This window comes from Perca flavescens, chromosome 19 (assembly GCF_004354835.1).
Source record: "Perca flavescens isolate YP-PL-M2 chromosome 19, PFLA_1.0, whole genome shotgun sequence".
NCBI classification, from domain to species: domain Eukaryota; kingdom Metazoa; phylum Chordata; class Actinopteri; order Perciformes; family Percidae; genus Perca; species Perca flavescens.
Genome location: NC_041349.1, coordinates 26,118,846 through 26,133,060, shown reverse-complemented (window position 1 = coordinate 26,133,060; position 14,215 = coordinate 26,118,846). Strand labels below are relative to the sequence as shown.

General features: G+C 40.2%; 1 protein-coding gene across 1 annotated transcript; it reads right to left on the bottom strand.

Moving 5' to 3' along the window:
- Nucleotides 1–8,747: 8,747 nt before the first annotated feature.
- LOC114545815 (uncharacterized) lies at nt 8,748–10,591 on the bottom strand. The gene is made up of 5 exons (XM_028564350.1): nt 10,566–10,591; nt 9,762–10,483; nt 9,414–9,539; nt 9,285–9,328; nt 8,748–8,903 (listed from the first exon to the last, which is right to left on the bottom strand). Exons 1-5 carry the CDS (start codon nt 10,589–10,591, stop codon nt 8,784–8,786), a joined length of 1,038 nt encoding a protein of 345 aa, XP_028420151.1. The 3' UTR covers nt 8,748–8,783.
- Between the last annotated feature and the right edge of the window lie 3,624 nt (nt 10,592–14,215).

Genomic DNA, 14,215 nt, shown 5'->3' with positions numbered 1-14,215 from the left:
GGCCAACCAGAAGTGACTATGTACATCCTATTTAGGAAACTTGCGATCACATGCTCACTGCTGGTGTGTTTGGTTCCAGTCTTAAAGAGATACAATATTGATTCATAATCAGTTTTTGTATTGTTCTGTATAAAGTGGCTACTGCTGAGTGTAGGCATGTCTGTGCATATACGTTTGTTTAAAAAAGGTTCTTATGGCTGCTTTTGTGCAGGATGAGTTAATTACAGTCCAGACTTTTTGGAGGCAGAGGGGAGAGCTGTTACAGTCTGGAGAAACAGGCATGGAGGCTCAAGCAATAAATGTTATAGTTTTTTACACATACATACATACATACATACATACATACATACATACATACATACTTTTCCTGTCGTATTTGAAGTAGAATTTCGAGTAAGTAACATTATTGCCGTTTGCGTACATTACCTGATAAGAACGGCACTTTTCTGGGAGGGATGTTTGAGTGGTCTGTCTTTAAGAGCATCTATAGTATGTGAGAGTGCAAACACTGTTACATCCTGTAGAAAACCACAAAGCCAATTGCACTAAAATTGATTGAAAAAAAACAAGAACATAGGGGTAGGGGCCAACAGGTTTCAGAGTGACTGGGATATAGAAAGGCCAAACTGTAACAAATGCAGTAAAATATACTGTACATGGCATAATTTAGCAAACTTGACCATCCAATACAAGTCAATTGAAAACCTTACTGTGCCATGTTTAACAAATGATGACGCACATAGCTGGCAGAAATATATCGAAAATGGGAAAGAATCTGACCAACTACACTATTGGTTGACATAAATGTTGTTTAGACTTTGGCTGTAGCTCAGTTAACCACAGGGGTTTTGCTATTTATTGCAAAATTGATGGCAATTGGTGGCACAGTATGCTTACCATGATTAGATGTTAGAATCCCTTGATAATTCAGTACAAGCGCTGTTGTTGGAGATGTCTCTTGGGTGGGATTGGATTGGGAGATAAACCACCTGGTGCCTCCAATACGACACATCAGTTGAGCACCTCGGCCCCATTGGGTGTTTCAGCCTTTTATCATAATACATCCTCACCAGAGGCTGGCCCACCGCAGGCTGATCAGACCAGGGTGTGTGTTGTACTGTTGTCTTGGCAGCCCATACAGTCTCCTTCCACTTCAGCCACAGCCAGTGACTGCTTCTTTCGGCAGCAGTTGCACAGTCTTTGATGGTCTTCTGCTGAGCCTGTCATTAGATTCCAACCTCCTTTAGTAGCCTTGTAGTGGAACTAGCTACAAAGCCCCTGCAGCCCACTTCCACTGGACGCACGTTTACCTTCCAGCCCCAGTTCCCTGCTCCGCAGCCAAGTTTGCATATTACAACCTTTTCCTTTCAAACGCCTCATCGATGGCTTCCTTCCAAGGGAGTGTCAGCTCCACTATAATATACAGTAGATAGAGTAACCTCATAGATGGAAATAGGTCACATGAGGCGGGGCAGCAGTCCGAACTGAAAGCATCAGAGCTTCAGCTTCCCTGGGAGAACAGTGCTGTTGATCTGCTTCAGGCCCCTGATGGTATCCTGCTTGAGTTGTTCCACCTGTTCAGAGTCTTTGAGATCTGGGTTGTACCACCGATCAAGGCTTTTTATGGGCTTCTCCAGGGTCGTTGGTATCGGCTTGTCATTGATGTGGAACCTCTTATTTGCAATCTGGCCCTTGACAATGGAGATGCTGCAGGATTTTCTGGGTTTAATCTCCATTCGTGCCCATCTGATGTTTCCCTGGAGTTTGTACAGCTGCGTTTGGTGCATGCGTATATTATATATATATATATATATATATATATATATATATATATATATATATATATATATATATATATATATATATATATTATGGTAGTCATGTCATCCATATACACCCTGATTGGAGGAAGCCGCAGCCCGCTCTTCAGGTTTTCCCCTCCGACCACCCATCGAGATGCTTGAATTATTAACCTTCACCATTACCATGGTGAAGACCAGTAGGGAGATGGTGCAGCCCACCATTATGCCTATCTCCAAGTGCTGCCAGGCGGTTGTACTAGCCTGAGTTGTAACACAAAACTGGAGGTCCTGGAAATAGCCTTTGACCAGCTTTGTGGTGCCCTCTGGGACTTGGACGAAGTTGAAGGCTGCTCACAGCACCTCATGAGGCACTGACCCAAAGGCATTGGCAAGGTCTAAGAAAACGACATGTAAAGCTTTCTTTTCCTTCTTGGCCGTTTGTACGTGGTGCCAAATGACCCAATGCTTTAGACATTGAAATCCATTTTGCGCCCAATGAGAAAATCTAAGGCATGTTGAACAAAAATGTCTGTCAAATTACTCTAGTATACATGTACTGGCTCTAAGGATGGCAGTCAGTTTGTCTTTCATTTGGGCGATCCACCACTTTGGTTTAGACTAACTATTGGATAGATTGCATTTTAATTTTCAACAGATATTCATGGTCAAAATGTTTCCAAACAGAACGTATCCACATGAGGCAACAGCACAGTAGTAAATCCCAGCATGAGAAAGATTCAGACTCTTCATCGGCAGGTTGTAGACACAGGTGTGTGTGTGTGTGTGTGTGTGTGTGTGTGTGTGTGTGTGTGTGTGTGTGTGTGTGTGTGTGTGTGTGTGTGTGTGTGTGTTGGGTTTCCTCTCACACTGATCATTCCTGCCTCCATGGGTGTAAATGAGTCCTGGCTGAGACTCTTCAAAGTTCTTGAACCAGTAAACACTGTGTTCTCCATCACAGGTCCCAGTGTGTACTGTACAGTTGAGAGTCACAGAGCCTCCTGGCTGGATGCTCTCAGATGCTGACTGATGGACCGTAGCTGGGATATTCAAACCTGAACCCTTTACATTGACTATTAGTGCCCTTTCAAAATTCAAACTTGTATGAAGAGCTTCTTGCGCAGTAGTAAGTAGCGGAGTCAGAAATTTGCAGATCGGTTATCTTCAAGTGATTTTTACCTGTTTCAGTATCCAGTTTAAAGCGTGGATTGTTCTTGAATTCATCATGAAATATTTCATTTGTTTTATACTTGTAGAGATGAGCTGTGGTTTCTGTCCCAGAGTTTGCTTATACCAGTAAAACCTTTCAGCAGCATTGCCTTCATAGAAACATTGCAAAGTAAAGTTATGCCCAGTTTTAGTTGCTACAAAAGCATTCAATTGATGAAGAGATGAGGAGAATTTTGGATCAGTCGTCTGAGCTGTAGTGATAGGAGAGACAAAGCAAATGCACCTTATTAACACGTGAAAAATAGAGAAACTTGCAGTCTCAAAAACTGCAACTTACCAACTTTTCTGAAGAACAAACGTGTCAGATAGAAGAGAAAATTTCATTGTGTTCAAATTGTGATACTGAATGGAAAGAATCTGCATTTTATCTCCACTCTTCAGAGACAAGGATGCATTTGATTGGCCAACCAGAAGTGACTCTGTACGTCATATTTAGGAAACTTGATCACATGGTCACTGCCACTGTAGAAATACAGGTTTACCATTCATGGTGTCTTTGGTTACAGTCCTGAAGATATTAATTAATAAACCATTGTTTGGTTTTATGATAATGTTAACACTAATAACATAAATTGGGCTTAATCGTGCTAAACATTTAGGCAATAAACTGATAATATATTACAACAGGGCATTATTAATTGCTAGATTTTAATGGATGACATTAACACTTCACACAAGTACAAATGCAAATTGGACAAATATAGTGCAAATACACATTAAAAGATGTGCACATATATCAACATTTTAATAGAAACACAGCAAGCTTTCACTCACATTAGCTGATACAAATCCACTCTCTCTTGATGATGAAATGAGAATTTTGGATTATTTGACTGAGCTGGTGTGAAATGAGAGACAAACCAAATGCACAATTACTTTTATGTGACATATCAATCAGTAATTGAGAAAAAATATTTGAACCATTTGTATGAGGAGTGACCATACTCCATAAAAGTTGGAATTACAAACACACAACTCACCCATTTCCCCCCAAAACAGACATGTTGGATACATAAAGTTTGGGGATGTCATTGTGTTTTAAATAACCGTGTGAAATGAAAATAATTTATATTGTTTTTTTCCCCCACTTGTCAGACACAAGCATGCATTTGCAAAGTAAAGGGATTGTTGTTTCTCGCAGGTTCTTTGACTATTTAGATGTTAGTTGTGATTATATGCAGATGACACAACCATTGTGTGCCTCATCTCCTACAATGATGAAACCCAGTAACGCACTGAGGTGTGACTGACTCTTTTAAATTCCTTGGAACACACGTTAGCAATAACCTGAAGTGGAAAACTAAGACTGACCTCCATTGTACTAGGGGTTTGCCAGAAGTGAAGTGAAAGCAAATAGATACCACTATGATAAAGTTGGACAGGCTTTGGACTTTAAAGTGACTGATGTTTTCTGTTTATCCTGTTCAATATTTTGATAATGTGGTATATTCTATTCTATTAGTAATTATTTCACTCAGTGTCAGTAGTATTTTATTTAAGGGGATCCTTACTATAAGTGTACGTACGTCCAAAAGCCCAGAGTGGCGTATGCCAAAAAAAGTCAGATTCATAAAACCGCATGTACGCACACCTGTAAGCAATGCTCCCTTTATAAATCACAGATTACCTACAAGTGTGCGTACGTGGATCAGCCTCTTATCCCGCCCTGTACACGCCCATTTTTAACCATAAATAGTCAATGCAAAGCACCTCATGAATGCTGATCAGTATGTTAATGACCCTGGCAGTTGTTCTTTCATTACACCGAATCACGCCAAATCATGACGACTGGCGCAGAAAAAGCAAAAAACCTCTCAGACGCTTGGGAATTGCTGCCAGTGTAGGGAAACCGGATCTACTGTATAGGCTACCTTTATTAATAATATCTTCCAAAACAGCAGGTATTACGGCAATCGGGGACAGCTTTGATATACCAGACCTACGATAAGATTTAACAGAACTATATATTATATCCAAACAAACCTTAGTGATAAAGGTGAAGATTATATATAATATTTATATATTAAAAAACACTTAGCTGTTGCCTCCAGAATAGCGAGGACCTGTATTTGGACCGGGATGGCACGGTTCCAGCGTGTTGCCCTCTCTACTGGACCCAATTCAGTACATAGATCCAAGAGCGCTGCTATATTACTATTACAGCTATATTAGGGAATCTAAATCGGCATATTAGCAAGTGATCATCATGGTCCCTGAAGTTTCTCTCCTGATTTTTGCATTAGCGTAGTCCTCCTGCAGGGCCAGCAGTGCCATCATGCAGCATAATGCACGGGTTCACCGCAGTATTTATATGTTTACAACAATTAGAGTGATTGTAGACACCTCGCCAACATCGCAGCATCAACTAGTGGTATCCCCCACCCCGAGATACAATTTGAAGACAAAAGTCTAATAGGCAAACACACTTTTCTTCAGGCAGGTTTTGTCACAAACAGTATTAAAGTTCGGACTGATAATGACGACAATAAGTGTAACGATTGCGCAAGAGCGTAACGGCTGTATTTTCAGACTTTGACATATGCACAGTTTTAAAGACCGATATTTAGTTATTTACACTGTGTTCTGCCGTAATCTAATGGTAGGGCATTTGATGCTATCCTGTATTCCATGCAGTCGGGCCATCTCCTCATCCTGTGCTCCGTAGTGGACAATGTGACTAAATATTAAAAACACATTTTTATTAAATATTTGATTTGGATTTTAAAAGGTGTAAATGGAACAATTATCACTAAGTACAAGCACAAATAACACTGCTGGATTTAATCTTCATGGTAATGTGGATGATATGGAGTGAAAAAATGTGCGTGAGGCATCAATACTAGAAAATATTACTTTCTGCAGTCTGAGTTCAGTTCACCACCTCACCATCTGCATCACCAATTCCTATTTTGTCTCCAAAATGTGCGTACGCATGGGTCAGAGTTTGAGTGGAGGACCGCACATTCTTCCGTCAAGTTTGTTTTTTATAAATCGCAACCTTTGCATGGTAAGTGGTGTACGCAAATTTTCAGCCCCGTTTTGTGCGTATGCCACGTTCATAAATGAGACCCCAGGAAGGGAGAGGAGGAAGAAGACAGCAAGACGGTGACAAAACAAGATATTTTTGTGGGGGGAATTTTGAATTGATCTCTTTTTGTGTAGAATTGTCTTTAATAAGACTCATGTACATTGTACCATGGGCTGTACAAAAGCTCCAGGAAACACCCTCTGGGCCAGAGAGCTCCAGCTTGTCTCATATATGCACCAAACGTGTTTCCACAAATCAATAAAAAAAAATTGTTTCTGTTATGCCAGGGATTGATGAGGTCAGTCACATGCTTTCTCCAGTTCACATAATAATATGATCATTACATTTTACACAGCACTTTTTAAGTAAGTATTTCACACTATTCCTTATGGTCTCCTAATGGGGTATCTAACATTGGTTGGGCTGAAAGTGGCCTGATTGATATTTTATTGGCCCTTATGCATCCCTGTGTTTTGGCCCTATTTGTAACAAGAGCTTTTCTTCCAAATATGGTATGCTCGTGAATATTTAGATGAGCTGCGCGCTGATTGGTTGAGGAAATGCCATATGCACACATTAGAGATGCGCCCTGATTGGTTGAGCGAATCCCCAATACACACACATTAGAGACGCGCGCTGATTGGTTGAGCGAATCCCCAATACACACACATTAGAGAAGCGACAGAATCTCATATTCCAGACACTGCAATGTTTCCTTACCAAATTCACTTCTGAGACTTTTTTTATGTGAGAAATCAACTATATAAAGCTCAAATATGGGCCATTTTACAAAAATGTATGTCTAATTGCAAATTTTGTCAGACTGTGTGTCGGACTTCTGCGGCCAGTGCTGCCTGGGTTACTGCCTCGCCGCCCGGCCTTCACAGACCCCGGCCTACTGTGAGCTCCATTACGGCTGGCAGCCCTGACAGAGCTCCAGGGCCTGTAACTCCCCTCTTCCTGCTAGCTAAATGGCCCGTTGTGTGAGCGTAAGAGCGCGGTCAGCGAGCTTCTTACACTAGCAATCTCTTACCACATGTTACACACACGTCACGCCACTTATACAACATCTAACTAAATGTTTTATAAAGCTATCAACGGTGTCCAATTTCAAGAATGATTTGTGATGACTAGGGGTTTCGTCAGCTGCGACTGTCCCTTGAATCCTAGCTGTGTGTAGCTCCATCCAGCCGCAGGCTCTATCAATGAGACTCGCGGACAAGAGGCGTGTATTTCACCGATCGTTGGTTTAAATAACTCAACACATTATAATTACACACATTATAATATTAACTGGAACCTATGGTAAGAGATTGCTGGCGTAACAAGCTTGCTGACCGCGCTCTCACTCAAACACACCTGGCATTAGGAAGAGGGGAACTGCAGGCGCTGGAGCTCTGTCAGAGCACCGGCGTTTAGTAGTCCATTAGCCCACAAAACGGTGACTTTGCGTGGGTATGAAGTGCCGTGGGTTGCCAGCCGTAACGGAGCTCAATCGAGCTCACAGCAGGCCGGGGTCTGTGAAGGAAGGCAGGCCCGGGCGGCGAGGCAGTAACCCAGGCAGCACTGGCCGCTGAAGTCCGACACACAGTCGGACAAAATTTGTAATTAGACATACATTATTGTAAAACGGCCCATATTTGAGCTTTACATAGTTGATTTCTTGCATAAAAAAGTTTCAGAAGTGAATTTTGTAATGGAATAGCAGAGATCTGCGTGACCTAGATTCAGAAGACTACCTGATCTCAGGTCAGTTGTGTAGCCTATGTAAATGTTGGGGCGTGACTGTTCTCTTAATACACCCACGGCTGTGCCAAAGGTTCCGGATTTTGAGATGGTTACGCAAGCAACTAGCTTTGTTGAGATTCACCCGTTTTCAGCGGCAGTTTCAAAATATGAGATTTTCATAGTAAAGGGGTGTCGATGGGATTTTTGAGCTTCTATGTATGTCCTATTTACCCACTAAACTGTCGTTATTCAACTATGACAGGGTAAAATCGGTTTTGCATTCTATCACCCCTTTAAGCATTCACCACAAAGTGCTTTCCAGATTAAAAGATTTACAGGATATTAATTAGGAATCAGAAACCCATGTAAGCCCCCCTACACCCATGATATACAAAAATTACGAGAGCACACATTTTAAGCCGCACTTCAATGAACAGTGAAAGTGCAATATAGAATGTGAATAAAAGAAACGTATTGAATGCAACTAAAAATACTAAAATGATACAGTATGGCAAAATGGCATGGTGCCACACTAACCAGGGATTCAACACACATACACAGAGTGTCAAGGTTAAAGTGTTTCATGTAGAAATAAGATTTATTTGATCATTATAGGCACAAAATGTACATGGAAATGCACAATACACATTAACCCTTGTGTTGTCTTCCCGCCAGTGTTTTTTGCTTTTTCCAACATTTTGGAAATTGTAAAATTTTTCTCCTACACATTTTCAGCGCTTATTTCTACATCCCATATTTTCTGATATAAAACTTGAAAACGCGTCAAAGTGACCCAAAGTTAACACAAGGGTTAAACCATTGAGAGACAAATGAGAAGCCCAAGAGGAGCTTTTTAAGGCAAGCAATGAACCTGTCCTAACTGTACTGGAAGAAGAAGAATCTGCATCTTAATAAAACGTATCTTAAGATCTATATCTAAATCTATATTACACATCCTAAGATTTCACTCACACAATGCAAATGAAACATGTCCAGCTCTATTGCTTAACACTGGAGTACACACATTCATCGTTGGTGTTGTTCCTCTGCCTTCTCGATCTGTTGGGCAGGTTGACACTTAAAGCAGCATAATGGAGGTTGTCTGCAGCTTGGTAACCCTGGTAAAAAAAAATATAAAAGGTAGATCTATCACAAAATGGTTCCTAACAGAAATTGTATTGATAAAACAAGTAATTGTGGCGCTATCAGAATACTTTATTGATCCTCTCAGGGAAATTGTTGAGTTACAGTTGCTCCTAGTCAAATTTAAAGTATAAATAAGACTAAGAATCAGTCAATAAGAGTATAAAGTTACATAAATAAAGTGCAGAAATAAAAAATTAAGCAAGTAAAATGAAGTTTATGTTGCTATACAATGTACAGTATACAGTAGTAGTAGAAAACAGTAATGCACATAATGGTCCAAGAGTATTTAACAATGTAGAGATGTGATATGGAAATATGTATTGTGAGTCTAGGTTAAACAAAACTGTACACACCTCTGCATTCACTGTGGAGGAAGATGGAAATCTTGCTTGGTTATCTGGTTGTACAACACAGAAAACATTATTTTATTTAAAAGCAAAATTCTGTCAACTTAAGCTGCCATGTATAAAAAGTGCAGTTACCTGTAGATTGGCAGCTGTTTCTCTTGTTCACCTTATACAATGAGAAAGCTAGTAAAGCATTCAGGATGGTGGTGAATGTTAAAGCACCGCTCAAGAAATACAACAAATCAGGAGAACCCAACTGATCTGTAGAGAGAGAGACACCACAACAGATTGTTCGGTATATTTGCTATTTTTATCCCAAGTTTGGGCAGTGAGTTAGAAAACTAGTCAAGTCAATTTTATATTGTCCAGAATCTGAAATTTGCCTGAAAGCAGTTTACAATCCCAAAGACAAACCCTCAAATTGGGAAACTACTTTCTACTCTTTACTACCCGTCAGGTAGCATGTGCTAGAAAGTTCCTTACCTTCTAACTCCAGCTTGGTCCCATTTCCAAACAGAATGTGTCCACATGAGGCAACAGCACAGTAGTAGGTTCCAGTATGAGAAAGATTCAGACTTTTCATCGGCAGCTTGTAGACACAGATGTGTGGTTGTGTGTTGGGTTTCCTCTCACACTGATCATTCCTGCCTCCATGGGTGTAAATGAGTCCTGGCTGAGATTCTCCCGACTTCTTGAACCAGTAAACACTGGTGTGTTCTCCATCCCAGGTCCCAGTGTGTACTGTACAGTCCAGAGTCACAGAGCCTCCTGGCTGGATGCTCTCAGATGCTGGGACCTTCAAACCTGAACCTTCTACATCGACTAAGGTTCCCTCCGAAAATTCAATAATTAATGTATTACTTGCACAGTAGTAGGTAGCCGAGTCTAAAACGCGCAAATCTGTGATCTTCAAGTTATATTTACCTGTTTCAGTATCCAATGTGAAGCGTGGATTGTTTTTGAATTCATCATGAAATGTTCCATTTGTTTCATACTTGTAGTAAGTAGAGATGAGCTGTGGTTTCTGTCCCAGAGTTTGCTTATACCAGTGAAACCTTGAAGCAATATTGCCTTCATAGAAACATCTCAAAGTGAAGTTATCCCCAGTTTTAGCTGATACAAAACCTCTCACTTGATGAATAGATAAGGAGAATTTTTGATCAGTCGTCTGAGCTGTAGTGATAGGAGAGATAAAGCAAATGCACCTTATTAACACGTGAAAAACATAATGGAATATCAGAACCAATGTCATGAGTAGTGGCTTAACAAATTCAAACTTGCAGTCACAAGAGAAATTTTGGAGATGTCATCATGCTCAAATTGTCGTGCTGAATGGAAAGAATCTGCATTTTGTCTCCACTCTTCAGAGACAAGGATGCATTTGATTGGCCAACCAGAAGTGACTCTGTACATCCTATTTAGGAAACTTGCGATCACATGCTCACTGCTGGTGTGTTTGGTTCCAGTCTTAAAGAGATACAATATTGATTCATAATCAGTTTTTGTAGTGTAGGCGTGTTTGTGCATATACGTTTGTTTAAAAAAAGTTTTTATGGCTGCTTTTGTGCAGGATGAGTTAATTACAGTCCAGACTTTTTGGAGGCAGAGGGGAGAGCTGTTACAGTCTGGAGAAGCAGGCATGGAGGCTCAATCAATAAATTGTATTGTTTTTTTACACATAAATACATACATACTTTTCTTTTCCTGTCGTATTTGAAGTAGAATTTCAAGTAAGTAACATTATTGCCGTTTGAGTACATTACCTGATAAGAACGGCACTTTTCTGGGAGGGATGTTTGAGTGGTCTGTCTTTAAGAGCATCTTAAAGACATCAGTTTTGCATTCTATCACCCCTTTAAAGTTGTCATGAAGCAACACTGTTGTGCCCACATGCCCTATTTCTATGGGCCAAGATCTCCATGATAATGCAGCAGTGAAAAGGGAGGAATTGATTTTAGCCATGCTAGCAGTATGGCTCTAAGGATGGCAGTGAGTTTCTTTCATTTGCGCTATCCACCACTTTGGTTCAGACTACCTATTGGATAGATTGCATTTTAATTTTCAACAGATATTCATGGTCAAAATGTAATCAAAATGTTTCCAAACAGAACGTGTCCACATGAAGCAACAGCACAGTAGTAAATCCCAGCATGAGAAAGATTCAGACTCTAGTCCTTGAACCAGTAAACACTGTGTTCTCCATCACAGGTCCCAGTGTGTACCCAGTAACGCGCTGAGGTGTGACTGACTCTTTTAAATTCCTTGGAACACACGTTAGCAATAACCTGAAGTGGAAAACTAAGACTGACCTCCATTGTACTAAGGGTTTGCCAGAAGTGAAGTGAAAGCAAATAGATACCACTATGGTAAAGTTGGACAGGCTTTGGACTTTAAAGTGACTGTTATCTGTTTATCCTGTTCAATATTTTGATAATGTGGTATATTCTATTCTATTAGTAATTATTTCACTCAGTGTCCGTAGTATTCTTTTTTTTAAAGAACTATTTTCAGAAGTGTGGTATTTCTATCTATTGCATGTGAGAGCGCAAAGACTGCTACATCCTGTCGAAAACCACAACGCCTGCTTCACTAAAAGCTTAAAAAGTAAAAAGGTAGAGGTCAACGGGTCCCTGAGTAATGACTGGAAGGTAGACAGTAACTCGTAGAGCCTCAAGTGTTGTGAACAGATGCTAACTATCAGGCCGTGTGGCTTTTCCCCAGTGCTGCCAAAGGACTGCTGTCTAGTCCAAAAAGAAATAGAGGCATAGCAGGGGTCCGTTTCAGAAAGCTGGTTTAGTGAAAATTCGGAGTTTGTTAACCCTGAGATGAGGGGAAACTCTGCGTTTTCTGTTTCAGAAAGGGAGGTTAATCAAACCTGAGAGAGGGGGGGTATCTCCAGCCCGTTTCAGAAAGAGAGGTAACTTAACGTCAGAGTCAGTTACTACGGTAACTGAGCCTGTGAACCTAACCTGGTCGGGAGCAGGTTTTCTTCAAGAAAGGTAGAGTTTCTCTGTCTTCTCCCTCTGACATGGTGCTCTTTCATTTCCTCATTCATTCATTCAGTCTGTATCAGGTGCAGTTTTGTGCATTTGTTATCTGCATGAATAAAAAAACCTGGTTGGTTTATTAACTGTTAGGCAGACTATAAAACGTTTTTGTTCCGAACATGGAATTTCTTTTTGTCGACGATCCCGTTGATGTATTTTCATTTCCAGATAACTTCCTATTTGAGCGGTATCGTTTTTTTCTTCCCAGTCTATCAGTTATGTAGCCTACATAACCTTATCCATCCTCCTGTCACTAACGTCACCCATCGTGGACATGCTCTACATCCCAGCAGATTCTTTGTGTCACATTATGTATTTTTCCAAATCCTAATTCTGTTAATGATGGTGCTGCAACCTCAGAATGGGATTAGTAGTAGTTTACTTTTTTGCCCGCAGGATTGCACCTAAATGAAATTATAGGTGTAGCCTACTACCATTCCAGTTTTCACCAGTAATATTATAGGTTACCTGTGATTAAATATGAAATTAATACACTATATTGGAGATTACACATTGACTCGAGCAGCAATTTTACAGCAGCCGCTGTGTTGCTTTTTTTTTAAAACTAAATATATATTCAAACTCGCTGTATGTGCTCACTGTATGTGCGCATGAGTATTTCCGCCGACCGTGGTGCACACGCTTAACTCTGAGTGAATCAACTCAAATCAGCTGTTCTGGAACCGAGAACTCAGTGATTCCCATCTCAGGGTAAATCAACTCAGAGATCAGAGTTAGACTCAAGAGTTTGTTAAATCTCCTTCCTGAAATGGACCCCAGATCTAGAGAGATGGTGGTGATGACAAATATTTTTGGAGGGCAGTAATGGATGTCCGAAAAAGGAGATGATTTTGAAATGGGAGAATAAGACAATCTGAGAAGACATATGCTGCATTTGTGCCATTTCGAAGTTATCGTTACAGGTTTCTCATTCAGTAACCGTCCACGTGTTATGACTCATATTTCTCTGAAACCTCCAGTATGATATAAAGTAAACAAACACGGATGCCTCACATCGGCCAAAGTCTATATTTAATGTAATTTAATGCTTATTGAATGGCTATAGTGCTATATTGACCGTGCACAGTATTTTGAATCCTCGGACAAACAACTCTCCACTCATTCAACCATCTTCCTTGAGTGGTCTTGTGGTCTGAATGCAAGTCGTAAAAATGGGATTATTTTTCTATCTCTGCCAGCCGCCGCTAGTGATGTCAGTGTGGCAGAATAAATAGAGTAAAGATCTGGAAGGGAGAGGAGGAAGAAGACAGCAACACTGTGAACGAAGAAGATATTTTTGTGGGGGGAATTTGAATTGATCACTTTTTTTTTGTGTGCAGAATTGTCTTTAATAAGAATGATGTACGTTGTATCTTGGGCTGTAGAAAAGCTCCAGGAAACACCATCTCGGCCAGAGAGCTCCAGCTTGTCTCATATATGCACCAAATGTGTGTCCACAAATCGGTTAAAAAAATTGTTTCCGTTATGCCAGGGATGGATGAGGTCAGTCACATGCTTTCTCCAGTTCACATAATAATAATAATAATAATAATAATAATAATAATAATAATAATAATAATAATATTTTGCATCGCACTTTTCAAGCATTCACCACAAAGTGCTTTCCAGATTAAAAGATTTACTGGATATTAATTAGGAATCAGAAACCAATGTAAGCCCCCCTCCACCCATGACATACAAAAATTACAATGTGAGACCACACATTTTCAAGCCACAAACGGTGAAAGTGCAAGATAGAATGTCAATAAAAGAAACGTATTGAAAAGCAACTAAAAGTACTAAAATCATACAGTATGGCAAAATGGCATGGTGCCATGCTAACCAGGGATTGATCACACATACACACAAAGTGTCAAGGTTAAAGTGTTT